The sequence below is a fragment of the Moschus berezovskii genome, chromosome 23, assembly GCF_049115385.1.
Source record: "Moschus berezovskii isolate FMDL1 chromosome 23, NW_MosBer_1.0, whole genome shotgun sequence".
NCBI classification, from domain to species: domain Eukaryota; kingdom Metazoa; phylum Chordata; class Mammalia; order Artiodactyla; family Moschidae; genus Moschus; species Moschus berezovskii.
This window is the reverse complement of record NC_142482.1, coordinates 38,662,191-38,688,934: the sequence shown is the minus strand read 5'-3', so window position 1 is coordinate 38,688,934 and position 26,744 is coordinate 38,662,191. Positions and strand designations below refer to the sequence as shown.

Below are 26,744 nucleotides of genomic sequence, written 5' to 3'. Positions count from 1 at the left end.
GAGCGAATCCCACCAGCCAGGCTGATGCGGAGTTGGAGGGAAGGGGGCGGTATTAGGAAGCCTGGAAGAGGAACTCCATCAGTGCAGTCACTCCTCTTGCTTTCTATGCTCCTTGCCTGCCTTGTTTTCCAGTAATTTTCCATTTGAGAAAGTGCCCCTGACTCATCCACGGGAGGGGGTTTGCCTCATCCGGGCAAGGCCGCTGCTGCCGGGAGGTAGAGATGATCCAGTAGGGTGATAGGGAGCAGCTGGCAGCTGTGGAACTGGGTGGGGGGTGTGGGGGGGAGGCGGGAGGTTAGGGATCCTTGCCAGGGCTTTGTCTTTCTGCTTGTCTTGGCTTTGCTTTTGACAGACCCCTCGATCACTGTTCCAAGGCTCTTCCTCCTGAGCCCTGGGCAGGGCCCCCTTGCGCCTCCACCTTGACCACTCCTGCCTGACCTGCAGCACAGAGGCCTGAGGACACGCTCTCAGGCCGGTTTGCAGGGACCAAGCAGCACGGCCTCCTGCTCACCTGTCATTCCCAGGACAGAGGCGGGGCCCAGGCGCTTTCCTCCAAGGAGCCCATAGAGCAGAAACTTGTATTTCCTGCCAGGTTCCAGGCCCTCCACAGTGACCTCCCTCTGGTCTGCGGCCACAGGCACCATCTGGGGCTGCCCGTCTGTGCCCCTGTACTGGACCACGAAGGAGTCAAAGGGGCCCCGGGCCACCGTCCATGAGAGGCGCAGGGAGTTTGGGGTCTCATCCGTCACTGTCAGTTCCCCCAGGCGGGGTGGGGGCTGCCGTTCCTTCTCCAGGGGGGCTGTGGGAAGAGTGGGGACAGGGGAGGAACCCTTAATTAAGAGCTGCCTTTATCTCAGCCCTGGCAACTTCTGGGAGGAGGGAGGGTCCTCTTGCAACCTGGGGAGACAGGCTGTCCCAGCCCTGCCTTTCCAAAGGAGCCCAGTTTCCTCCTCTGGGGGCCACTGCCCAAACTTTTGGCCCCCACTGCCTCCCCTCTGTGATGAGGGCGCAGTAAATGCAGAAAAGATCACCTCATGAGAGAGGGCAGGCTGGGGTTGCAGGAAGGGCCTCAGTTTCCTCTGACCCCTGGCCCCCAGAGCCAGGAATGTGGCCAGAGCTGAGAAAGGTGCCCAGAGGATGTCTGGGTTGTCAGGGAGACGCCCCCAAACAGTCAGAGCTGGCCTGGGCAGGCAGCCAAGCTCCTGGGCTCCCATTGCTGGCCATGACCTCCCCCTGCCTTGCTATCAGCCTGGGCTCTCCTTGCCACCTGCTTCCAGCCGGCACTAACTGCACTAGAGCAGGGTGGCTGGGTGGGGCAGGGGAGAAGCCGGGCAGAGCTGAGAGGACGACGGGCAGAGCGGAGCACAAAAGAGACTTGTCTAGGTGGGCGTGGGTGCTGACTGATGAGGGTTGGAGAAGCCTGTATCCAGCCTCCACAGTGAGGGTTTGGGGAAGATAATTATGTTTGAGACCCCCAGGCCCCAACTGGCCATGTGCCCCATCCTTGTCTGGCCAGGGTGACTCATGGTCCCAGAGGTGGGCTAAGGGTCAGTGACCCACCTCCACCCCTTCCTCAAGGGGCTGAGTCATGGTCACAAGACACCAGATTTTTCCATGGTCTTTCTGCAGCCAAACCCTCCCATATTTTCCACCTCTTGCCACAGAACTGGAATGGAGGGAGTAGGATGTGAACACAATGGCAAGCCACTCCAGTACTCTTGCCTAGAAAATCCCATGGATGGAGGAGCCTGGTAGGCTGCAGTCCATGGGGTCGCTAAGGGTCGGACACGACTGAGTGACTTCACTTTCACTTTTCACTTTCACACATTGGAGAAGGAAATGGCAACCCACTCCAGTGTTCTTGCCTAGAAAATCCCATGGATGGGGGAGCCTGGTGGGCTTCCGTCTATGGGGTCACACAGAGTCGGACACGACTGAAGTGACTTAGCAGCAGCAGTAGGTATTATTCATAACCATTATGCAGGTCTGGAGACTGAGGCTCAAGGGAAAGAAGTGGCCTGTCCAAGCCCACATAGCTGGCAATCAGAAATTGAACACAGGTCTGCTTGGCTCCAAAGTCTGAGTTCTTTTTTATTATATTGCCAATAAGAGATTAAAGGAAATAAATGCTTAGAACAGTGCCTGGCATTCAGTAGGGACTCAATAAATATTTGCTTTTGGTGTTATGATTGCCATGTCGAAATCCCTGGGGCCAGCTCTGGGGGCTCAGATGAAAGACAACTCTGGAAAAGGTCGTGGGCGGGGGGACCCAGGGCTCACCTGTGCTGCCTTCAGCGGAGATGGGGCCCAGTCGTTTCTTGCCTACCAGCCCATACAGCAGGAACTTGTATTTCCTACTGGGCTCCAGGCCGGGGACGGTGACCTCGCGCTGGTCGGCGGCCACAGGCACCACGTGGGGCTGCCCGTCCCTGTCCTTGTACTGGACCACGAAGGAGTCGAATTCGCCCTCGGGGACGGTCCAGGAGAGGCCCACGGAGTCTGGGGTCACGTCCGTCACTGTCAGCTCCCCCAGGTGGGGAGCAGGTTTTGTGTCTGGGACTGGACAAGAGAGAGGTGGTGGAATGTGACGGAAATGAAGTGGGCAGCCTCCTCAGGGAGCTAGGGTCTGGGTGCTGGGAGGGGGTGACAAGGTCACAGGTCAGGAAGAGGGGAGGCAGACGAGGGGATTAAAGAGGGGCCAGGGAAGGAAACAAGTGTTCCTGGGGATATAGGAGGAGTAGGATGGGAACGAGAGGGTAACCGGGTACTCAGGACTTGGATTTCACTGAAGCCTGTAAATAAACTGGGGTCTGGGGTGTGGAGCATGGAAACATGAAATTCCACAAGGGAGCGGAGGATGGTCAGGTGGCTACCGGGCAAAGGCGGCCTCCAGCCCTCACTCACGAGTCTTCGCGTCTGCAGAGACTGGGCCGTGTCGTTTCTCATCCCGGAGTCCGAACAGCAGGAACTTGTACTTGCGGCCAGGGGCCAGACTTGAAACTGTGACCTCTCGGAGGTCTCCACCCACGGGCACTGCCTGGGGCTGCCCCTGCACATCCTTGTACTGGACCAGGAAGGAGTCGAAGGGGCCCTGCTCCACCATCCATGAGAGACGCGCTGTGTCCGAGGTCACGGCTGCCACCGTCAGCTCTCCCAGGCGGGGTGCCAGGGGGTGCTCTGTAGTCAGGGAGGCTGGAACAGAGCAGAGGAGGCTGTGGTCAACGACAGGACCCTGGGCTGGACAGGGGGCTGCTTCCTGGCTGTGAAATGGCCACTTGCAGCAAACTCTTCTAACTGCTTCATGTGTCCCAGGCACTGATGTAGGCAGTTCACAAATAGTGCATTTAATCCTCACACAGCCGCTGAAGTAGGTGCTTTTATCCTTAGCACCCTTGCTGTGTGGGTGTCCGTAGTGCAGAGAGGTTAAGAAACATTTGCAAAATGAGTACCTTCAGAGCAGGATTCAACCTAGAGAACCCGGTTCTCCATCTGTGCACCGAGCCGCTAAAATGCTCGGTCGGGGAGGCTGAGGAAGCCACACATGAACACCTGAGCAGGTCTGAGGGTCCAGATCACGAAGGAAGGAAGGAAGCTGAAACGTATGGGGCAGAGGCTACCTGCCGAGCTGACCCTGAGCACGCCATGCATCAGTCCTACTCAATTCAACCATGGGGTGGGATCCCCAGCACCACGTGACGAAAGAGAACAGGCACCATTTGTGAGAAGCGCTGATGTCCCAAAGAGGGAAACAAGAGGGCAACAGAGGGAAACCTAGGGCTCGGGGCTTGCTCTCCTACTCACCGGTCACGCCCACGGTGGACACGGGGCCCACGCGCCGCCCCCCATGCAGGCCGTACAGGTTCATCTTGTACTTGCGACCGGGCTCCAGGCCCCCAACGGTCACCTCAGTCTCCTCGCCCCCGACACGCACCACCTGGGGCCCGTCCGTGCCCTTGTACTGGACAGTGAAGGAGTCGAAGTGGCCCTGGGGGACGGTCCAGGAGAGGCTCAGCGAGTCCGGGGAGGATCCTGTCACCGTCAGCTCCCCCAGGAGGGGCTCCTCGGGGGGCTCCGGGGCCTCTGTGCTGGGTTCTGTGGGGCTGGGGGTCTCCTCCACCTCTGTGGGGCTGGGGGTCTCCTCCATCTCTGTGGGGCTGGGGGTCTCTTCCTCTGCAGCTGAGAAGGAGGGATACACAGAGGGTGAGTCAGGGTCCCCGGGAGATGTCCTTGGGTCTCCTCCCCACTGGGGACCCTGAGGTCAGTTCAGAGGAGCCTAAGGAGGCTGGTGGTCCTGCTCGGTCCACACCTCACAGATATGCCTGGAGTCTCTGGGGTCAGTCGTGGGGACCAGGACTGCCACCAGCATGGCTCACAGAGGCCCTTCTCTGCCCAGGAGGACCCGCTAGTCCTCAGGGAAGCCAGGGGAGGCACAAAGGGCACCATAGCTCAGCCTCGAGGAGAGGGGCCTCCCACACCCCACTTTCCATCACCTGAGAAGGTGAGCCTCCCACTAGGCCCCATCCTGGGGCTTCCACCATCCACTCACCGGTCACCCCGATGACAGAGATGGGGCCCACGCGCTGGCGGTCGTGGAAGCCGTACAGGTTCATCTTGTACTTGTGGTCTGGCTCCAGGCCCGAGATGGTGACCCCGTCCTCGTCCCCGGGCACCCTCACTGCCTTGGGCTGCCCGTCCCCGTTCTTGTACTGGATCAGGAAGTGGTCGAACTCGCCCTCGGGGACGGTCCAGGAGAGGCTCAGAGAGTCGGGGGTGGCATCCGTCACGGTCACCTCCCCCAGGCGGGGCTTGATGGGAGCCTCGGGGACCGCGGTCGACGGGGTGTGGGTGGTCATGGTGTCGTGGTCCGGAGCTGCAGAGACAGTCAGGACAGGTGAGGTCTCCTCAGTCCTCAGTTCAGCATACAAAGGGGTGTATTACAAAAATAAAATAATAAGGTACAGGACATGTCTGTCCACAGGCGCTCTGACTCCTCTTTCTCGTCCCTCTTTCTTTCTGGTCCCTTTACTGTTGGCCTTCCTGGCGCCTTAGCCTCATCCGGCCTGCTCTCACCCCTGCCTGCCAGCACCCTTCCTCACACGCAGGCCCACATGGCCACTGTGCTCTGGGCCTTCCTCCACTGTGGTCTCACGGCATCTTAACTCCTTCTGGCTCATGTCTTGGCCCCCAAGCAGCTCAGAAGCCCCATCCCCCTTCTCTAATCGGAAACCTGGAGTCTTCTTGGATCCATGCCTGTTGCCATCTGCTGTCTTCCCAGGTGGCGCTAGTGGTAAAGAACCCGCCTGCCAGCGCAGGAGACTAAGAGATGCAGGTTCAATCCCTGGGTCAGGAAGATTCCCTGGAGGAGGTATGGCAACCCACTCCAGTATTCTTGCCTAGAGAATCCCATGGACAGAAAAGCCTGGTGGGCTACAATCCATGGGGTCACAAAAAGTCAGACACGACTGAAGTGACTTAGCATGCACGCACCAGCTGCCATAAGACTCAGATTCTCTCTCTGGAGTTCCTCCTGCATCTCCTCACTCCCCACACCTGCGGCCCCGCCACCCTTGTCTGGGATGCCCTTACCTGTCACCTGGGTTACCACCTCCCTATGAGTCTCTCTGCCTCCCTCCTCCACCTGTTCTTCACAGGGAGCCAGAATGAGCCTTTAAAAGCACATCTGAAGGTCTCAGACTTGGCATAAAACTGTGCAGCAGTCCTCTCTATTCTGGGAGAGAAATTTCTGGCTTCCTGAGCAGTCCCAACCTCTCTACCCCTATCTCAAGATTCTCTCTCCCACTCCGAGAATTTTGTACAAAATCCTCTCTTGTGCCATGATGTTCTTAGTACCGACTGAGACCCTTCATCCTGTCTGTAAGTATCACCAAGATAACACCTCAGTTCAGTTCAGTTCAGTCGCTCAGTCGTGTCCGACTCTTTGCGACCCCATGAATCACAGCATGCCAGGCCTCCCTGTCCATAACCAACTCCCAGAGTTCACTCAAACTCATGTCCATAGAATTGGTGATGCCATCCAGCCATCTCATTCTCTGTCGTCCCCGTCTCCTCCCAACCCCAATCCCTCCCAACATCAGACTCTTTTCCAGTGAGTCAACTCGTCACATGAGGTGGCCAAGGTAATAATGCCTGCCGGTTGTCAAGTCTCAGCTGTCCCGTGGGAACCCGCGGACACCCGTGGGCAGGCAGGCTGGTGTTGGCCTCACTGCCCAGTTTTGGCCTGGCCGCGGGGCTTCCCGTCACCTACACATCCCCCTTTGCTGGTCCACAGCCTGTCTGTGAGCCCCGGAGGATAAGAACTGGTTTCTCTGCCACGTTCAAGGTTTATCTCAATGAACTTCCTCATGGCTTGGCTCAGGCCACCCACATCTTTCTTGAACCACTGGTGTCAAAAGTCTGTTAACACCCAAACCATGCGGCTAGGGGGCGTTTCAGTCAAGACACTAAATTCTGAGCACACTCCTGCCTTCCTCCACAGCCTCCAGTCAACTACATAGAGGCCGAGCTCGCCTGAGCTCCTGTGAGGACTCAGGCAAGCAAGCATGACTCTGTCTGATGGAACCTAAGGAAGTGTCCAGTTGCTTTGTGAGGAGCTTTAGCAGAGTGTGGTCCCTGGACCAGCAGCATCAGCCTCAGGAAGGACTTTAGAAATCCTGCGTGTCCAGCCCCAGCCCAAACCTGCCAAATCTGAATCTGCCTTTTAACAAGAAGCCTTGACCATCTGATGTTCTGGAAAAGACATGATGCTGAGAATATTTATATTTTCATTAAGATAGGAATTAAGGGAAACTCTTCCAGGACCTGTCCTCCCCATCCTGCACCCCACGCTCCCCACTTCACTCATCGATCACGCCCCGCCCTCGCTCACCGGTCATGCCCACGGTGGACACGGGGCCCACGCGCCGCCCCCCGTGCAGGCCGTACAGGTTCATCTTGTACTTGCGTCCAGGTTCCAGGCCCTCAACAGTCACCTCAGTCTCTTTGCCCCCAACACGCACCACCTGGGGCCCGTCCCTGCCCTTGTACTGGATAGTGAAGGAGTCAAAGTGGCCCTGGGGGATGGTCCAGGAGAGGCTCAGCGAGTCCGGGGAGGATCCTGTCACCGTCAGCTCCCCCAGGAGGGGCTCCTCAGGGGACTCTGGGGCCTCTGTGCTGGGCTCCGTGGGGCTGAGGGTCTCTTCCACAACCTCCTGAGGGTCTGAGAAAAGAGATTGGGGGCAGAGGCTTAGATGGCGACTTGCTTTGACATCTGCTGATATCAACAGACAACCAGCGAAACATCCAGCGAAACACTCCTCAAGCTGCAGGCCTGGAGGCTCATACGGCCTCTGGGTGCAGCATCCGGTGACTCCATGCAGGGGAGACCGAGACACACCCGACCCCGTCACAAACTGGCTGGCAGGCACCATGAACCTTCAGAAGGGCAATTTGGACATGCATGTCGGGAGCCAAAATACTGCTCATTTCCTTTGAACCAATAATCTCATTTCTGGGCAGTTATCCTAAGAAAATTATTAAAAAGCAGGAAAAGTTGTATCACGGGAGTTCATTTTGGGATTATTCATGACAGCAAGATGTGTCAGGACTCCAAAGGAACCACAGAAGAAGATTAATTTTGTTACAGCACTTTCACCATGAAGCATCAAATGACCATTAAACTGATGATTAATGACGGTTGTGTAGCCACAGGATAAAAGCTCTCAGTGTAACTTAGGTACAAAAAAAGTTAAGAGCCAAGAATTACAGGAACACTCTGCAACCTGAAAACATGCAGGCATGGAAAACACAGAAAGAGAGGGTGTTACACACATTGTGAAGTGGTTCTTGGGTCAGAAAGTGGTCTGATGAGAGATTTTTTCCCCTACTTTCCAAACTTTCCACCATGTTGCTATATGTTTTTCACAGAAAAATACAGACTTAAAAAGAAACTCTGGATTATAAAAATTAGTAGTCCGGTGGTGGATGTGGAGTAGGGACATGGGTCCCTGTGTGCTTTTTGCAAATGCTTGCGATTTGCAGGATAGGGGACCCTCTGTCCAAAGTGTCTTCAGGAGGGGAGAGTGAACCTCACAGAGACAGTTGACTCACCCTACAAAAGATTGACTCTAAGGAGCTGGGTTCTCCCACGTGCAGAGGAACCCTGGTGACATATTGTCACCAGGCATAAGACTCTGGGTGACAGTGACTTAGAAAAGCCACCCTGACTACAAGTGGGGAATTTAATTCACCTTGGGGATTTTTTTCCCCTCATTTCTTAGAGACTAGAAATTGTAACCTTTTCATAATCATCAATGAAATAAATTGCTAGAATGATGAGCGGAAAAGATGGAAGGAATACAAAAGAGGAGATGATGTATTGAAAAAAAATTTCCTGAGTATAAAAGAAAAACTGCTTGTCACTTAAAAAAATGTAAATGACACAGAATGGAACAAAATGGGAAAAAAAGCACAAAATATTCTATTGTGTCCCACAAATTATGCATCCCGTGGGATGTTTCCTTCCAGTTGTCTTACTGTGCAAGTTATTTTCAAGTGGTTTTGATTAGCCTCCTTACAAACACTGTAAACTCTTATTTCATTGTAAAGTATAAAGTAATTGTCTTATGTGTAAACATTTCAATGACGCCATAATAGGTCATTTGACAGATTGTTGTCTAATTACTTAATCATCTCAGTGTGGTTGGATGTTGGGTTGTTTCTTTCATTCTTTTTTTTTTCTTGTTGTAACAAAGAATGCTGTGATTTGTGATTAAGATGGAAAGAAAAGAAAATCCTAGTAAAATCAAGCTTGGTCTGAGCCTGACACATTTCACCCTTCGAGGCAGCCAGTGACTGATCATCAGAGGAGGTCATGCTACTGTGGACAATGAGGCTGTGGATTGACAAAGGCCAGACCACGACACACGGGTCACGGCCCAGGGCCATGAGGAAGGGCATAAAAGGGGCTCACGGTCTGGTGAAACAACGGAACAGCTAACCAGGTCACCCATGAGGAAAAGGTATTTCCACCCTGGAAATCCCTGAGCCCCGCCCTCACTCACCGGTCATGCCCACGGTGGACACGGGGCCCACGCGCCGCCCCCCGTGCAGGCCGTACAGGTTCATCTTGTACTTGCGTCCGGGCTCCAGGCCCCCAACGGTCACCTTGGTCTCCTCGCCCCCGACACGCATCACCTGGGGCCCGTCCCTGCCCTTGTACTGGACGGTGAAGGAGTTGAAGTGGCCTTGGGGGACGGTCCAGGAGAGTCTCAGCGAGTCTGGGGAGGATCCTGTCACCGTCAGCTCCCCCAGGAGGGGCTCCTCAGGGGGCTCCGGGGCCTCTGTGCTGGGTTCTGTGGGGCTGGGGGTCTCCTCCATCTCTGTGGGGCTGGGGGTCTCCTCCACCTCTGTGGGTCTGGGGGTCTCCTCCACCTCTGTGGGGCTGGGGGTCTCCTCCATCTCTGTGGGGCTGGGGGTCTCTTCCTCTGCAGCTGAGAAGAAGGGACACACAGAGGGTGAGTCAGGGTCCCCAGGAGACATCCTTGGGTCTCCTCCCAAGCCTTGGCTTTGATTCTGGGCCCTGAAGTCAGTTCAGAGGAACCGGTCCTTGGGGTTGGGTGGTCCTGCTTGGTCCACACCTCACAGACATGTCCGGAGCCCCCGGAGTCAGCTGTGGGGACCAGAGCCACCACCAGCATGGCTCACAAAGGCCCTCTCTGCCCAGGAGGACCCACAAAGGTCACCATGGCTCAGCCTCAAGGAGAGGGACCTCCCACACCCCACTTCCCCTTCACCTGAGGGCGTGATCTCCCCACTAGGCCCCATCCTGGGGCTTCCACCATCCACTCACTGGTCACCCCGATGACAGACACGGGGCCCACACGCTGGCGGTCGTGGAAGCCGTACAGGTTCATCTTGTACTTGTGGTCTCGCTCCAGGCCCGAGATGGTGACCTCGTCCTCGTCCCCGGGCACCCTCACCGCCTTGGGCTGCCCGTCCCCGTTTTTATACTGGATCAGGAAGTGGTCGAACTGGCCCTCGGGAATGGTCCAGGAGAGGCTCAGGGAGTCGGGGGTGGCATCTGTCACTGCCAGCTCCCCAAGTCGGGGCTTGACGGGAGGCTCAGGAGCTGCAGAGGGCAGGTCTGTTGGGGCTGGGGTCATTTCTTGGTCTTTTTCTGAGGCTGGATCAGGAGACAAAGAGAATGGTGACATGCTTCCTGAGCTCCCTCCTAACAGGATGGATTCTGGGAGTTCTCCGAGATACACCAGGGCCCTGAAGCTGGGATGCCTGTGCCCCAGGGTTAAGACTTCATTTCCCTAGTTTAAATGTTCAGCTTCCAGGGGCAGGGCACACACTATGGAGATGCCAAGATGGTATGGTGGGATGCTGCTGACCTCAGCACGTGCAGCACGGAACCTGCAGGAGCTGCTAGCGAATTCACTCAGTGGGCCAGGACTCACGCTCTGTAACAGCACCACATCTAACAGACACATCACATCAGGAGGCGCCTGCACTCAGGTTCCTAGGTATGTTCCTTTAATACCTCCTCTGGTTTAGAAGGCTTTTCTGAGCACTTGAGAATCTAATTTAGATTCCACAGTTGACAGCAGAGATGAGACCACGGGAAATCAGATCATCTTTGCAGTTGGGTTGCTTGGGGACCTCGTATTAATTCTCTTGCCAGTTTATGGCAGGGACGACCCATCACACCCACAGATTTTTTCTGTCCTTCCTTTTCGGCATAGAGTTTTATTCTGGCTTAATAGCTGAATTATAAAATCGTGTTTCATATCTCCCTTGTGTTTGGGAACCAGGTTTTAAGCATGTTGCAGGTAATAGCTATAAAGGAACTTAACAAAAGCAACCAACAGCCAAGATAAGGAGCAATTAATGAAGAGGAAATATCTTGTTTAGCTGCACATATGACTAATATTAGGGCTTCCCTCATAGTTCGGTCAGTAAGAATCTGCCTGCGATGCAGGAGAACCGGGTTCGATTCCTAGGTCAGGAATCTTCCTCTGGAGAAGGAAATGGCAACCCACTCCAGTATTCTCACCTGGAGGAGCCTGGTGGGCTCCAGTCTATGGGATTGCAAGAGTCGGACACAACTCAGCGACTAAGCCACCATGACTAATGTTAACTACTGAAGTGACAATGTCCATGATAGCAGGGTTCTGTGTTGACATAGAATCCATAGGTATCAGTATCAAATACAATTTTACCCAGTGAAATTGATAATAATTATGAGAATTCACCCAGGGGTTTTTAGTAACTAATTTTCTTCCTCAAAAGGAGGAGCCAGTAGTTACCAAACACTGTGGGTGAGCCAAGCCACGCCCACTCTGCCAGACAGGTATGGCTATTCTTTCTGCACGGATGCTGAAACGGAGGCACAGAGAGGCTGAGTGACTCTCTGCAGGTCACACAGCTCTAAAGGGCCGAGAAGAGGGCCAGCCCCAGGTCTGCATGAGTCTATTACTTCTTTGGCATCTTCCCTCTTCAAGGACTCACAAAGTGTGAAGGGTCGGACAGCTAAAGTGACACTAAGACTTGGAGTGAAGACTGGCACAGAACCACCCCCAGAAGCTTGGGAGGCTCAGGCTCAAGAACAGTGGGAGAAAAACACGAGCACTGGCAGTTACGGTAAACTGAGCCCAGCTTGGGGCCATGTCCTGCTGCACACTCACCAGTTAAACCGACAGTGGAGACGGGGCCCACACGCTGGCGGTCGTGGAAGCCGTACAGGTTCATCTTGTACTTGTGGTCTGGCTCCAGGCCCGAGATGGTGACCTGGTCCTCGTCCCCAGGCACCCTCACGGCCTTGGGTTGCCCGTCCCCGTTCTTGTATTGGACTAGGAAGTGGTCAAACTGGCCCTCAGGGATGGTCCAGGAGAGGCTCAGGGATTCGGGGGTGGCGTCTGTCACAGTCAGCTCCCCCAGCTGTGGCTTCAAAGGAGGGCTAGCAGGGGGCTCCTCTTCTGGGGCTGGGGAAAGAGGCAAACAGGATTGTTCCCGCTGCTGGAAGGAACTGCTGAGGCCCTGCTCTGCTGGGTTCAGGTCAGAAGGTGGGCCAGCTCTGGGGGCCTAACTTCAGATCCAGCTGTGCCTGTGGCCATCACAATCTCTTTGTGGCCTCCTTATTGTCCATCCAATGTGCCAAGTGGCCTCTTGCCTCGATGCCTGAATGTTCTTTCCCCAGATGTCTGCATGGCTCATGTTCACACCTCCTTTAAGGCTTCATTCAAATGTCAACTTCTCTTTAGGGCCTTTCCTGCCCACCCTATTTAAAATCCCAGTTCTCCCAATGGCAACCTGTCTTTCTTAATTGGATCTGATTCCAGCAAAAAGTTGCAAAAGAACAACTAGGGCACCATCAGGAAGCTGTGTGCTTAGCCGCTCAGTCACCTCCAACTCTTTGTGACCCCAGGGATTGTAATGTAGCCCTCCAGGCTCCTCTGTCCATGGGGATTCTCCAGGCAACAATACTGGAGTAGGTTGCCATGCCCTCCTCCAGGGGATCTTCCTAACCCAGGGATCGAACCTAGATCTTCCACATTGCAGGCGGATTCTTTACCGTCTGAGCCACCGGGGAATCAGGGAACTAGTAATGTCCGAATATCTGGCTTTAAAGGCACAATCACTGTGTCATGGTTACTTTTAAGTGGTCTTTCTGAAAAGAGCAGTACACTTAAATATGTAATGATGAAGTAAAGCGTGCATAGACTATTTTAAAATATTACAGCAGTGTATCCATACAATGGAATATTATTTGACTATAAAGGAATGAAGTCCTGCTACATGCTACAACACAGATCAAACACAAAAACTGGCTAAAATGTGGTAAAAGAAGTCAGACATGAAAGAGCAGGTATTGTATGATTCCAGTTATATGATGGGTCCAGAAAAGGCAAATCTACAGACACAGGAAGTAGATTTGTGGGGATCGGAAATAGGCGTGAAAATGGGTCTGGACACCAGATTTCATTTCAGTGTGGTGGAAAAGTTCTAAAAATTTTAATAGATAGCGATGATGGTTGTACAACTCTGTTAATACACTAAAATTGCTAAGCTGTATGCTTAAAACAGGTGAATTCTATGGTATGTAAAGTACACCTCAATAAAGCTGCTAATATAGAAAACATTCTAGGACTTCCTAGTGGTTAAGAATCTGCCTGTCAACCCAGGGGACATGGGTTTGATCTCTGCTCCGGGAAGATCCCACATGCTGCAGAGCAACTAACTTCTTGCGTCACAATTACTGGGCCTGCGCTCTCGAGCCCTCCAGTCATAACTACTGAACCCCACAGGCACCTGAAGCCTGAGCTCTGCAACAAGAGAAGCCGCTGCAACGAGAAGCCCCTGTACCGCAACAACGAGTAGCCCTTGCTCGCCACAACTAGACAAAACCTGTATGTAGCAATGCAGACCCACCACTGCCAAAAATAAAATACATTAAAAAAAAAAAAGGAGAAAGATGATTTTCCGGTTGAGGAGGGTGGGAAGTGATGGGGTCTGGATGAGCTAGACTGCCCAAGAGGTGCTTTTTGGTTGAAGCCGGGTGATTGACACATAGGTATTCATTATGTTATTCTTTCCCTTTGGGTATATGTCTGAAATTTTATATAATAAATACTTGTTGAGATTTACTATTTCATGGCATTTATCCCAACACCCAAAAGAGTTCTTTTCAGAGTTTCCACGCAAAGCAGAGAGCCACAGACAGGTCATGTGTGACTGGCTTGGAGGCCTCAGTCCCCAACAGCCTCTCAAGGGCAAGCACTTCCTTGGGACTCCCTCTTCCTGCTCCTAGATCACACTTGTCCTGAAGTGCTGAATGGATAATGAGTGAACTAGAGATTTGGGGGTTTTAGGGTCTTCAGCGGAAGACACTTGAGAGACTCTACTATGAGACCTTTCCTGAGACCTCATCCCAAGCCCCGCCCTCACTCACCGGTCACGCCCACGGTGGACACAGGGCCCACGCGCCGCCCCCCGTGCAGGCCGTACAGGTTCATCTTGTACTTGCGTCCGGGCTCCAGGCCCCCAACGGTCACCTCAGTCTCCTCGCCCCCGACACGCACCACCTGGGGCCCGTCCCTGCCCTTGTACTGGACAGTGAAGGAGTTGAAGTGGCCTTGGGGGACGGTCCAGGAGAGGCTCAGCGAGTTCGCGGAGGATCCTGTCACCGTCAGCTCCCCCAGGAGGGGCTCCTCGGGGGGCTCCGGGGCCTCTGTGCTGGGTTCTGTGGGGCTGGGGGTCTCTTCCACCTCTGTGGGGCTGGGGGTCTCCTCCATCTCTGTGGGGCTGGGGGTCTCTTCCTCTGCAGCTGAGAAGGAGGGATACACAGAGGGTGAGGCAGGGTCTCCGGGAGATGTCCTTGGGTCTCCTCTCGAGCCATGGTCCCCACTGGGGACCCTGAGGCCATTTCAGAGAAGCCTAAGGAGGCTGGTGGTCCTGCTCGGTCCACACCTCACAGACATGCCTGGAGTCTCTGGGGTCAGCCGTGGGGACCAGGACCGCCACCAGCATGGCTCACAGAGGCCCTTCTCTGCCCAGGAGGTCCCGCTAGTCCTCAGGGAGCCCAGGGGAGGCACGAAGGGCACCATGGCTCAGCCTCGAGGAGAGGGGCCTCCCACACCCCACTTTCCATCACCTGAGAAGGTGAGCCTCCCACTAGGCCCCATCCTGAGGTTTCCTCCGTCCACTCACTGGTCACCCCGATGACAGAGATGGGGCCCACGCGCTGGCGGTCGTGGAAGCCGTACAGGTTCATCTTGTACTTGTGGTCTGGCTCCAGGCCCGAGATGGTGACCTCATTGTCATGCCCCGGCACCCTCACCACCTTGGGCTGCCCGTCCCCATTCTTGTACTGGATGGTGAAGGAGTCAAAGTGGCCCTGGGGGACGGTCCAAGAAAGGCTCAGCGAGTCTGGGGAGGATCCCGTCACTGTCAGCTCCTCCAGGAAGGGCTTCTCAGGGGGCTCCAGGGCCTCTGTGCTGGGTTCTGTGGGGCTGGGGGTCTCCTCCATCTCTGTGGGGCTGGGGGTCTCTTCCTCTGCAGCTAAGAAGGAGGGACACACAGAGGGTGAGGCAGGGTCCCCAGGAGACATCCTTGGGTCTCCTCCCAAGCCTTGGCTTCTACTCCAGGCTCTGAAGTCAGTTCACAGAAGCCCATCCTTGGGGCTGGGTGGTCCTGCTTGGTCCACACCTCACAGACATGCCCGGAGTCTCTGGGGTCAGTCGTGGGGACCAGGACCGCCACCAGTGTGGCTCACAGAGGCCCTTCTGTGCCCAGGGGCACATGTGTACAAGGGGCACCATGGCTTAGCCTTGAGGAGAGGGGCCTCCCACACCCCACTTCCCCTTCACCTGAGGGCGTGATCTCCCCACTAGGCCCCATCCTGGGGCTCCCACCATCCACTCACTGGTCACCCCGATGACAGACACGGGGCCCATGCGCTGGCGGTCGTGGAAGCCGTACAGGTTCATCTTGTACTTGTGGTCTGGCTCCAGGCCCGAGATGGTGACCCCGTCCTCGTCCCCGGGCACCCTCACTGCCTTGGGCTGCCCGTCCCCGTTCTTGTACTGGATCAGGAAGTGGTCGAACTGTCCCTCAGGGACGGTCCAGGAGAGGCTCAGGGAGTCGGGGGTGGTATCTGTCACCACCAGCTCCCCCAGGCGGGGCTTGATGGGAGGCTCGGGGACCACAGTGGACAGGGTTTGGGTGGTAGACGGAGATTCTGAAGGTTCATCCTCCTCCTCTCTTGGGGCTGAACACAGACATGGAGAAAAATGGACCTGAGAGAGGGGCACGGAGTCCATGGGGACTCGGCCTTCCTCCGGGCCCTCATGGCCCCCAGGAAGGAAGCTGAGTGGGCAGAGTTCTTTTGCTCACCTGTCATGGCCTCGATGTGGGCAGGACCAACACGCTGCCCGTCGTGGAAACCGTACAGGCTCACCAGGTATCTGTGGTCGGATTCCAGGTCAGAGATGGTGACGTCATGCTGATCACCCCCAACACTAACTTCTTGGAGTTGCCCATCCTCGTCTGTGTATTGGACTTCGAAGGAGTCAAATTCTCCCTCAGTTGCCGTCCAGGAGAGATGCAGACTGTGTGGGGTGGCCTCCTCCAGAGTCACCTCCCCCAGACCGGGCTCAGATGCTGGAGGACTAAAGGTTTCAGGCTCTGCTTCGATTTCTTCCCTGGGGGCTGGTTCTGAAAGACAGGTAGAGAGGGGTGAGTGGTCTGTCACTGCACCAAGACTCTCCAAGGGGATGGATGGAGGGAAGGAGGTGAGGACAAGAGATCAGTAATAAAAGGAACAGCTACTGATACCCAGGGATGAACTTCAAAAGCATCATGCCAAGTGCAGGAGAAACACAAAAAACTATGTACTGTATGAGTCTGTCAAACAAAACACTTAAAAAGGCCAAACTATAACGACAGAAAGCAATTAGTTGTTGCCAGAAGCTGGGATCAGGGAAACTGACAGCCAAGGAGCATGGGGAAACCTGTAGAGTCAATGTTTTCTATCTTCGTTGTGGTAATGGTCATGACTTAGACCAATGGTCATGATCATTCGCTCAAACTCACTCAATTATGCTCTTAAAATGGGTGAATTTTATTGTATGTAAATTATGCCTCTATGAAGCTGACCTCTTCCCCCAAAAGAAGGGGCACAGGAAGCTCAGAAATCCTGAGTCCATCAGACCAGGAGAGCCAGGTGGGAAGGAGGGACAGCGAATTCCCCCGGCAGCACTCACCGGTCACGGCGATGGCAGAGATGGGACCCACTCGCTTGTCCCTGGACAGCCCGTACAGCAGCAGCTTGTACCTGCGGGCAGGGTCCAGGCCCGAGACACTGACCTCCCTGCGGCTGCCCTCCACAGGCACCACCTGGGGTTGCCCGTCTCTGTCCCTGTACTGGATCACAAAGGAGTCGAAGTGGCCCTCGGGGACCGTCCATGAGAGGCCCACGGAGTCTGATGTCACACCGGTCACCTGCAGCTCCTCCCCCAGACGTGGTTTTGAGGGACGCTTTGTTCCAGCCTCGTCCACAGCTCTGCGGGTCTCTGAGATGGGAACACAGAGAGGAAATGGTTGTTTCTGGAAGGTTGGGTGACCCTGAGGGAAGGACTGAGAGGTCTAAAGATGGGACTGAGCTGTGGCTGCGCCCTGCAGGGCTGAGTCTTCGGGCTTGTGCAAGGAGCTGGGCCGGATTCCAGCCAGACAACCAGAGCCAAACAACAACCATGATGACAGCCACAAGTGACCACAGTGACTCTCCCCAGGGGGCCCTCCAGATCAGGGACACTCCCGCAGGGGCTGCCCTCACCTGTGGTGCCCTCGGCGGTGAAGGGGCCATGGCGCCTCTTGCCCAGGAGGCCGTAGACTAGGAATCTGTACTTGCGGCCGGAGTCCAGAGGGCTGATGGTGACCGAGCGCTCGTGGCCTTCCACGGACACCATGCGGGGCCCATCCCTGTCCTTGAACTGGACCACAAAGGAGTCAAAGTGGCCCTCGGGGACCGTCCAGGAGAGGCGCAGTGAGTCTGGGGTGGGGTCTGTCACCCGCAGCTCCCCAAGGCGGGGTGGGGCTCCTGGGCTGGCGTCACCTCGGCCAACTGACAGAGAGGAAAGTTTCTTGAGTTTATTTTTTTTCCAAAATGACTCCTTGACTGCCTCCCTCTGGAGATGGAAAAATCTAGAACTGCCCAAATGATCAGTGCTTCCCCCAGATATTTCCATCACCATCCCATGCCTGCCAGCATCCTCATCTGGCCATGCCTCTGTCCATTAACCAGTGCAAAGAGCAGCCTTCTGTCCTGGGAGAGGCGATTCCCTAGTTTCCTATTTATCTTATTCCACTTGTTATCCAGACTCTAGCCCCCTGATAGAGACCATTTACTTGGCAGGGTGCAGCTTATCACAGGCTTCATCTGCTTATTTCCTTTGACCAAGGAATCCACTGTTTGTGATTTGACTGTTCTTTGGGAAAATCCAAGGGTCCTGGGGATATCAGAGCGGGTACAGGTCCCTGGGGGCAGACAGCTGGTGGGGAGGTAGGATATTATGACGACGGTGACCCTCATAGGACCTGGTGGAGGAGTTGGGACTGCTTTTGTGTGAGGAGGGGTACAAGGAGAAGAAGGATGCTCAGACAGAAGAAGGATCTGGTGTTTGCCCAAGAAGCCAACCCCGGGGCCTGAGAAGGAGCTGGCCTTCTGCCTTCCTGGACAGCAAGGACGCTGACGGCATTGTTATTGTGAGAGTTCTCTGGCAACTGGGAACCCCCAGGGGCAGGGGAGGGCCTGGATCAAAATCCAGGAAAGGGGCATAGCTGGGCTGGGCCCGACTGGGCCGGACTGGGCAGCCAGTCGGGCTCTTCTGGTCCTTGTTTCTGAGGCTCCAGGAAGAGGGCAGGGGAGGAAAGTGGTCCCTCTGGAGAGGCAGATACGGGACCTAGCGTGCCTGGGCCGGTAGGGCGGGAAACAGGGTGAGGGTCAGTGGAAAGCTCTCTCTCGGGAGGTGATGGCTACACAAGGCTGAGACTTGGATGTGGAACAGTTCTGGCCTCCCGCCCTTGCTTCCCAGGCCTGCTGTGGCTTGTGCTTCCACCTTCCAGGAAGGGTCCTGGAGGAGCCTCCCCCACTGAATGAAAGTAGGAATTACGAGAAGAGATGAAAGTCAGCAGAGGGAACTGATCCAGGAACCCACTCCATTTTCTTGGTTCCCACTTGACTGGGAACGGAGAAGGCAGCCAGGCTTCTCAAATAAAAAGGAAGCGGGGGATGAAAGGGAGACACTTGGAAAGGAGAGGTGCTCAGGCAGCGGGAAGAAGGATGGCGGGGCTGGGACCTCAGCGTTGTGGGGGTCTGCCTCACCTGTCTTTGCCTCCACAGAGACTGGGCTGCCGCGTTTCCCATCTTGGATCCCAAAGAGCAGGAACTTGTATTTCCTACTGGGCTCCAGGCCGGGGACGGTGACCTCGCGCTGGTCGGCGGCCACAGGCACCACGTGGGGCTGCCCGTCCCTGTCCTTGTACTGGACCACGAAGGAGTCGAATTCGCCCTCGGGGACGGTCCAGGAGAGGCCCACGGAGTCCGGGGTCACGTCCGTCACCGTCAGCTCCCCCAGGCGTGGCTCCATGGGGAGGTCTGTGACTGGTGCTGGGGGGACGGGAGCTAGGATCCAGGGAGACAGAGAACATGGCTGAGATCTCTGGCGGGAGAACTCCCCCCTTGAAGGGCTCCTGGGCTCCAAGGGCCTCCAGGGGGGGTTGATCTGAGACAGGGAGCAGTTACATCTCTATTTTCACTGGCATTGCCTTCAATGATGCATATAGGAACCCAACACGGTGGTACTAGCAGTGCTCGTGACTGTCACCAACAGGAATCACAGATGCTGTCACATCAGCTTAGAATTACTGCAGAAATTTCAAAACACTCTTTACACTCCTCACTGCTTCTAATAGGTTATTAAACAGGCCACAAGGTTCTTGCTATTTAATGAACTAATAGTGAAGTTTCCATATTACTAAATCATAAATTCGAGTTTTAAAATACCTTTGATAATTGGATATCAATAGAATCGATATGGTATGGTAAAACCCTATGCATTTTACTTTATAGATTTTAAGACATTGCTCTGAAAGGGGTTCACTGGTTTCATAGACACCACAGCACAGAATTGGTGGTGGCCTGTCCCTAGAAGGCATGAGGAGCGGGAGTCGCCGGGAGCAGAGAGCAAGGGCCATCTCCCCGAGGAAGGAAGACTCTGGGAGACTCCAGAAGGGAACACAGCTCAGGCCAGCGGGGCCGAGGGCCTCTGAGAAAAGATTCGAGGGATGTGTGTTGTTTAACCCCAGTGAAAAAGGGCAGCAGGGGGAGGTGGTAGCCAGTCCAAGTCACAGCAGGGTTGTGAAGAGAGGGGAGGAAACAGCTGCGGATGATCAGAGAGATAGCGTCTGGCTGGACCTGGTCGAGGGGAGGAAGACAACCCTGCCTGGGGGAGGAGGCGGAGTGGAGATAGAGACTGGAAGACAGGGAAGATTCCAGCTCTCAAGAGGATCCCCGGGGTCAGGGAACAGACCACATGCCTGTGACTGCGGGGGATCTGAGCGAGAGGCTGGGGAGGTGGGGTGGTCCCGGGTGACCAGGGATGGGGACTGCCTTGACCCGCCCTCACTCACCGGTCAGGGCCACCACGGAGAGAGGGCCCACGCGCTGCCCACCATGTAGCCCGTACACGTTCATCCTGTATTTGCGCTCAGGCTCCAGCCCGGAGACAGTGGCCTCTCGCTGGTCTGCGGCCACAGGGACCACGTGGGGCTGCCCGTCCCTGTCCTTGTACTGGACCACGAAAGAGTCAAACTGGCCCTCAGGGACTGTCCACGCGAGGCCCACGGAGTTGGGGGTCACATCTGTCACTGTCAGCTCCCCAAGGCGCGGTTCCTTGGGGGGCTCGGTGGCCAGAGGGGTCTCTTCTGCTTGTGGAGCTAAGACAGAAATGGGGGAGGCTGTCAGGAAAAGCCCGTCTGCCCCATGGTAGTAATTATCTGCGTTGCTGGTGCCCACGGGGTGGTTCTGATGTAAGACTACACTGATTGGCAACATCTGTCTGGCTGACAAGCCTTCACTAAGTGCCTGCCAGAATCTGGGGCTGTGCTTGGTGGGGAGGGGTGTCAGCCACCACCGAGACCCTGGGAAAGTGGCTGAAGGTCCGTCTGCCCATCTCTGGCTCCAAGTCCTCCAGCCAGACCTCCCAGCTGACCCCCAGACTTGGGTGTGCTCAGCATCTTCCTTGGGTGCCTAACTGATCCCAAATTCCAGTCCAAAGCCGAGCTCAGGGGCTTCCCCCCGCCCCCAACTCCTGTTCCCTTCACAGCCTTCCCACCTCATCAAAACCACTGCTTCACTGTCAGAGTCATCCCTGAGTCCTCTCCTCCACCCCACGGCTGGCCTGCGAATAAGTCCTGTCGGCATTGCCTTCAGAAGCTGACTCCCCTACTCCGTAAGTACACCACCACCCTCTCTCAGTTGGAAAAGGAAATGGCAACCTACTCCAGTATTCTTGCCTGGAGAATTCCATGGACAGAAGAACCTTCCATGGGGTTGCAGAGAGTCGGACACAACTGAGCGACTACCACTCACGTCCTCTAAGCACATGGCTCTTACTGGATTATAGCACAGTCTCCTAAATCCCCCCGCCTCCTCCCCGCTTCACTGTGTTCCCCACTGTTAGCACATTAGTCAGAGCCTGTTCCCGCCATGGCTTCCATCTCACTCAGAGCAAAGAGCCAAGTCCTTACAATGACCTCCCTCCAAGGCCCCACATGTTTACCTCTCACACCACCCTCCTCATTCCAAAACAGTCCTCGCTGGTCCTCAGACATTCCCTCTGCCCGGAGGCTCTTCCCCAGAGGCCTGCATGGCTTGTCCTCTCCCTCCGGCAGGCCCTTCTTCAGCGAGTCCCTCTCCAGCCTGCTTCCCACCCACTCACCATCTCACCTACTGGGCTTTGCTTTTCTCCCCAGCTCCTGTCACTGTCTCACACAGTCCTACAGACATATTTGTGCAATTTGGGGCCTGTCTCCTCTGACAGAATGTGAGCCTTGCCTTGTTCACTGCTGTGTCCCCAGCCCCGGCACCCAGTGGGTGCTCCACAACTGTCTGTTAAATTAATGAGTGGTATGCACATCTGGGAGAGGCCGAGCTCAGGACCTGCTGGTCCCCATTGCCCCAGAGTGAGCTGAGTCTGGAAGACACAGAGGATTAGGACCAGCCTGGAAAGTGGTCCCAAGAGACAAGTAGCAGAGGGGTGGCTAGGTGGGTGGCTTCCCAAGATCCTGTTTCTCATGTTCCTGTGGGAGGACAAGATTAGGCTCTGTACTCATATAACCTGCTTTCAAAATGGGCTGGTGGGCTTCCCTGGTGGCTCAGTGGTAAAGAATCCACCTGCCAGTGCAGGAGACGCGGGTCTGATCCCTGATCCAGGAGGATCCTGCATGCCGCAGAGCAACTAGGCCTATGTACCACAAGTATGGAGCCTGTGTCTAGAGCCCAGGAGACACAACCACTGAGCCCTCAAGCCACCACTGCTGAAGCCGGCATGCCTAGAGCCCGTGCTCCTCAACAAGAGAAGCCACTGCAATAGGAAGCCCACGCACAGCAACCAGAGAGCAGCCCTCACTCACCACAACCAGAGAAAAGCCTGCGAAGCAATGAAGACCCAGAACAGTTAAAAATAGGTAAATAGGCTTAAAAGGGGGAGGCGGGGCTGGCATGGGAATCCCCTGGGGGTTCTTGGTTAGGGCTTGATGTTTCCACTGTAGGGGGCATGGGTTCAATCCCTGGTCCTAAGATCCTACAAGCCCTGCAGCTAGATCAAAAAAAAATTTTTTTAATCAAGGTAAAAAGTAAAAATGGGCTGGTGATGAAGGCTCAGGAGGACAGAAGTAAGTCTGAGTGGGAAGGGCAGGGATGGAGGCAGCTGAAAGGCAGGAGGGAGTGACCACCATGTACTGAGCTTCTTCCAGGTCCAGGAGCCAGGCCAGGCATTGTATTCCATTTAATTTGCCTTCCAACTCTGTTGTTCCTGTAGCTTCCGTTTCCTGCTAGTTTTCACCCTCTCTGCACTTCTTTCCATGAGAGAGAAACTGTCCTCACCATCAAGCCTTATCGTTGGTGCTTTGGCTCAACTGGGGAAGGTGGAATGATAACTGCCCATAAGTACTGGAGTCCCCATGCTTCATTTGGTGAAGTCCTTTCCCACTTTAGCAGTGTTTCTAAAGCTGCACGTTAGTTCTTCTCCGAGCAACGGCTCAGCACGTGCTGTGTGCCAGGCGTAGTCCCTTGGTCAGCTCAGCGGGCTCCAGCTGCCCATCGCCTTCCTGCTTGGATAATGAGCTCCACCGCACAGCTTGGAACTGAGACGCCAGGAATGGAACGTGGTTTCTTCGATTCCAAGACTCAACTGTCCTCTCCCGCACTGCCTCAGTCACTGCCTGACATGGTCCATCCTTACCTGGGGACCGGGCTACCCAAGTGGAGCTGTGGTCAAGAACCCGCCTGCCAATGCAGGTGACATAAGAGACGCAGGTTCGATCCCTGGGTGGAGAAGATCCCCTGGAGGAGGGCATGGCAACCCACTCCAATATTTTTGCCTGGAGAACCCCATGGACAGAGGGGCCTGGTGGGCTACAGTCCATAGGGTTGCAAAGAGTCAGACACAACTGAAGCACCTTAGCATGCACACATGTGCCCAGGGACCAACATGGCTGCCCCAGACAGACAGATGGACCTAGGGTGACCCCAGGAGAAACCTTGGCCGTATGTCCTAGGCTTGACACAAGCCTCCACCTTTCTACTTCAGGCCCGCAGGACAGTAACCCACCAAGGCTTTCCCCTCTCCCTACTCTGTGCTGACTGAAGAAAGAAAAGAAATCAGGGGTAAAAGACTCTGGACACTAAGCCAGCCAAGTCCCTTTGAGAAATACAGAAACCATGTTCCGGAAACATATTTCTCTGCTTTTAAAAAATCTTTCCCTTTAGAATAAAAGTTGCTTTTGAAAAACCTGTGTCTTTGTTTCAGTGAACAAAGGAGAAAAGAGACGCCCTGTCCCTGGGCAAGCTGGGCAGACCAGCAGGAGGGTCACAGAGGCCTGTCTGGGGCCTGGGCCTGGCCCTGGGGCTCTGCAGAGTGGGTGCCCAGACGGGTCCTCTGTGGTGGCTGAGGGGCCCGGTACCTGGGTGGAAGGGACAGTCTTCCTTGCTGTAATCACTCACCGGATGAGTCATAAAGGAAGTTTCCAGCTGCCCTGGTGAAGAGGCCAATGTCTCATGCACATTCTAAGAAGCCGAACCAGCCAAAGGGGACAGAGCAGACCCCAGGGTAAGGCCAAATAACAATCATCGCAGTAGCCGACACTGCCAGCATGTTTACTCTGAGCCAGGCCTGCGCTAACTCGCTCAGCCTCACAACAGTTCTGTGAGGTGGGCATTATTATCCCCATTTTACGGCTGAGGAAACAAACACAGTGAGTTGAAAACTCGCTCAAGGCGGTACAGCTGATTGTAGCCCAGTCCCCAGTGAACTGTTCTTTCTAGGTCGTCCCCAAGCAGGGGGTTCCATCGCAGCAAGGGAGGGCGACACCACAGGGAGGCTGGGGGCCCCTGAGGGGAGGAAAGCAGACAAGGGCCCCGCCCTCACTCACCGGTCATGCCCACGGTGGACACGGGGCCCACGCGCCGACCCCCGTGCAGGCCGTACAGGTTCATCTTGTACTTGCGTCCGGGCTCCAGGCCCCCAACGGTCACCTCAGTCTCCTCGCCCCCGACACGCACCACCTGGGGCCCGTCCCTGCCCTTGTACTGGACGGTGAAGGAGTCGAAGTGGCCCTGGGGGACGGTCCAGGAGAGGCTCAGCGAGTCCGCGGAGGATCCTGTCAACATCAGCTCCCCCAGGAGGGGCTCCTCGGGGGGCTCTGGGGCCTCTGTGCTGGGTTCTGTGGGGCTGGGCGTCTCCTCCACCTCTGTGGGGCTGGGGGTCTCCTCCATCTCTGTGGGGCTGGGGGTCTCTGCAGCTGAGAAGAAGGGACACACAGAAGGTGAGTCAGGGTCCCCGGGAGATGTCCTTGGGTCTCCTCCTAAGCCATGGTCCCCACTGGGTGCCCTGAAGTCAGTTCAGAGAAGCCTAAGGAGGTTGGTGGTCCTGCTCGGTCCACACCTCACAGACATGCCTGGAGCCCCCGGGGTCAGCTGTGGGGACCAGGGCCGCCACCAGCATGGCTCACAGAGGCCCTCTCTGCCCAGAAGGACCCACAAAGGTCACCATGGCTCAGCCTCAAGGACAGGGGCCTCCCACACCCCACTCCCCCATCACCTGAGGGGATGATCTCCCCACTAGGCCCCATCCTGGGGCTTCCACCGTCCACTCACTTGTCACCCCGATGACAGAGATGGGGCCCACGCGCTGGCGGTCGTGGAAGCCGTACAGGTTCATCTTGTACTTGTGGTCTGGCTCCAGGCCCGAGATGGTGACCCTGTCCTCATCCCCGGGCACCCTCACCACCCTGGGTTGTCCGTCCCCGTCTCTGTACTGGATGGTGAAGGAGTCAAAGTGGCCCTGGGGGACGGTCCAGGAGAGGCTCAGCGAATCCGGGGAGGATCCTATCACTGTCAGTTCCCCCAGGAGGGGCTTCTCAGGGGGCTCCGGCGCCTCTGTGCTGGGTTCTGTGGGGCTGGGGGTCTCCTCCATCTCTGTGGCACTGGGGGTCTCATCCAGGACTTCCTGGGGGGCTTAGAGAAGAGATTAGACCCTCAGATGACATGCTTTGCTGGTGACATTAATCATGACATAAAGTACATTTGGCAAGTATACTCTTCAAGCTGTTGGCTCAGGGGTTCCTGTAGCCTTTGTATTAGCTGTTCAGTGACTCAATGGAGACAGTGCTGAGATAGGCCCCTAAATCCCACCGTGTACTGCTGGTCAATTGCATTGGCTGGGCTCTCATGTCTGAGAAAGGAGGCAGGATGAGAGAAAACTGAATTCTTCCATACTGTGTTCATGGACTGTGCTGACCACAGGAAAGCGAGGGGGCAGCAAGGACTTGTCCCACTTGCATTTCTTCCTCTCAGTTCCTGCCCCTCCCCAGGGTTGCCCAGCTCCCCTCACCCCACTGACCAGGACAGAAAATGGAATGATATCTGGCTAAGACCTCCCCGGGCAGTCCTGTCTCTTCCTCCACTTCAGACAAGAGTAGGGGAAAGGGTATGGGAACGGGGTTGGGGGCTGGGGAGAGCTGTGCTCTTCCCTGGTTGGGGCTGGAATCACAGCCATGAGGGCATCCACCCACTGTCTGCAGTAGCCAGGTCTCTGCTGAGGCTCTGTGAGGTGGGGAGACTGGCACAAGGCAAGTCAGCCCTTCTGTGACCCACTCCCCAGCCCATGGGGGACCACTTTGGGCACTGAAGATCAAGGAAGCAGTAAGCAAGAATGATAACCCAGACAAGGAAGGGGAAGGTGGGAAGGTGGAGAGAAGAGAGGATCCTGGGAAGGGAGAGGGTCAGGGAGAAATGATGGCTTACTCTTCAATAGCAGTTTTGACATGCTAGGCACTAAGTGCCATGTGTGTATTAACTCATTTAATTCTAGTAGCTCTGTGAAGCCGTTACCCTTGTTATCCCCATTTGACAGGTGAGAAAGTTGAGGCCCAGAGAGACTCATTAAGTTGCACAAGATCCCAAAGCTAGGATTAACATCCAGGCAGTTGGCTCTAGAGCCCATTTTCCCAACCACAATGCTACACAGTCAGGGAAATGAGCTGGACAGGGGAGGCTGAGCCCTAGGAGGAATGCAGGGCTGGGGGCTGAAAGCAAGCCCTTTGCCCTGCTCCAAGCTGACTGGGACTCAGCGAGTCAGGAGGGCTGGGGAAATGTGGAGCTCATGTCCCTTGGATTTGCCAGTTCTGAACAGAGCATCGGTGGAGGGAGGGTGTGGGCAGCAGGTAACAGAAGCTCAGAAAAGACCACAGCCTCAGCCAGGAGAAGAAGGCCAGCAAAGGCCGCGAGGAAAGAACACAATGGCTGAGGATACATGGCGGGAGGATAGACTGGCAGGGACGGATGATTTTCTGTGCTCAGAATGGCGGAAAAGAGGCCTGTCCTTGGAGCTGGAGAAGCAGGGCCAAGAAAGATGTCAGGGGCTGGCGGCTCGATGTGAAATCCTGGAATGTGGGGAAGGAGA

The 26,744-nt window shown here is 55.5% G+C and overlaps 1 protein-coding gene across 7 annotated transcripts in view; it reads right to left on the bottom strand.

The window, feature by feature from the left end:
* Window positions 1-26,744, bottom strand: part of TNXB (tenascin XB) — a 56,874-nt gene that overhangs the window by 4,733 nt on the left and 25,397 nt on the right. For 4 of the 7 annotated variants that reach the window (XM_088831140.1, XM_088831141.1, XM_055407189.2 and 1 more), the window contains 19 exons: window positions 24,938-25,297; window positions 24,214-24,582; window positions 20,191-20,496; window positions 18,884-19,183; window positions 17,336-17,623; window positions 16,764-17,072; window positions 15,895-16,215; window positions 15,425-15,769; window positions 14,710-15,060; window positions 13,952-14,326; window positions 11,688-11,984; window positions 9,848-10,180; window positions 9,060-9,488; window positions 6,887-7,216; window positions 4,547-4,870; window positions 3,802-4,176; window positions 2,905-3,192; window positions 2,281-2,559; window positions 512-799 (listed from right to left, as the gene is read on the bottom strand). In XM_088831140.1, the coding sequence (XP_088687266.1) occupies window positions 512-799; window positions 2,281-2,559; window positions 2,905-3,192; window positions 3,802-4,176; window positions 4,547-4,870; window positions 6,887-7,216; window positions 9,060-9,488; window positions 9,848-10,180; window positions 11,688-11,984; window positions 13,952-14,326; window positions 14,710-15,060; window positions 15,425-15,769; window positions 15,895-16,215; window positions 16,764-17,072; window positions 17,336-17,623; window positions 18,884-19,183; window positions 20,191-20,496; window positions 24,214-24,582; window positions 24,938-25,297 (6,267 nt within the window). The remainder of the gene's footprint in view (window positions 1-511; window positions 800-2,280; window positions 2,560-2,904; window positions 3,193-3,801; window positions 4,177-4,546; window positions 4,871-6,886; window positions 7,217-9,059; window positions 9,489-9,847; window positions 10,181-11,687; window positions 11,985-13,951; window positions 14,327-14,709; window positions 15,061-15,424; window positions 15,770-15,894; window positions 16,216-16,763; window positions 17,073-17,335; window positions 17,624-18,883; window positions 19,184-20,190; window positions 20,497-24,213; window positions 24,583-24,937; window positions 25,298-26,744) is intronic. The other 3 variants (XM_088831138.1, XM_088831142.1, XM_088831143.1) reach the window with 3 other exon arrangements.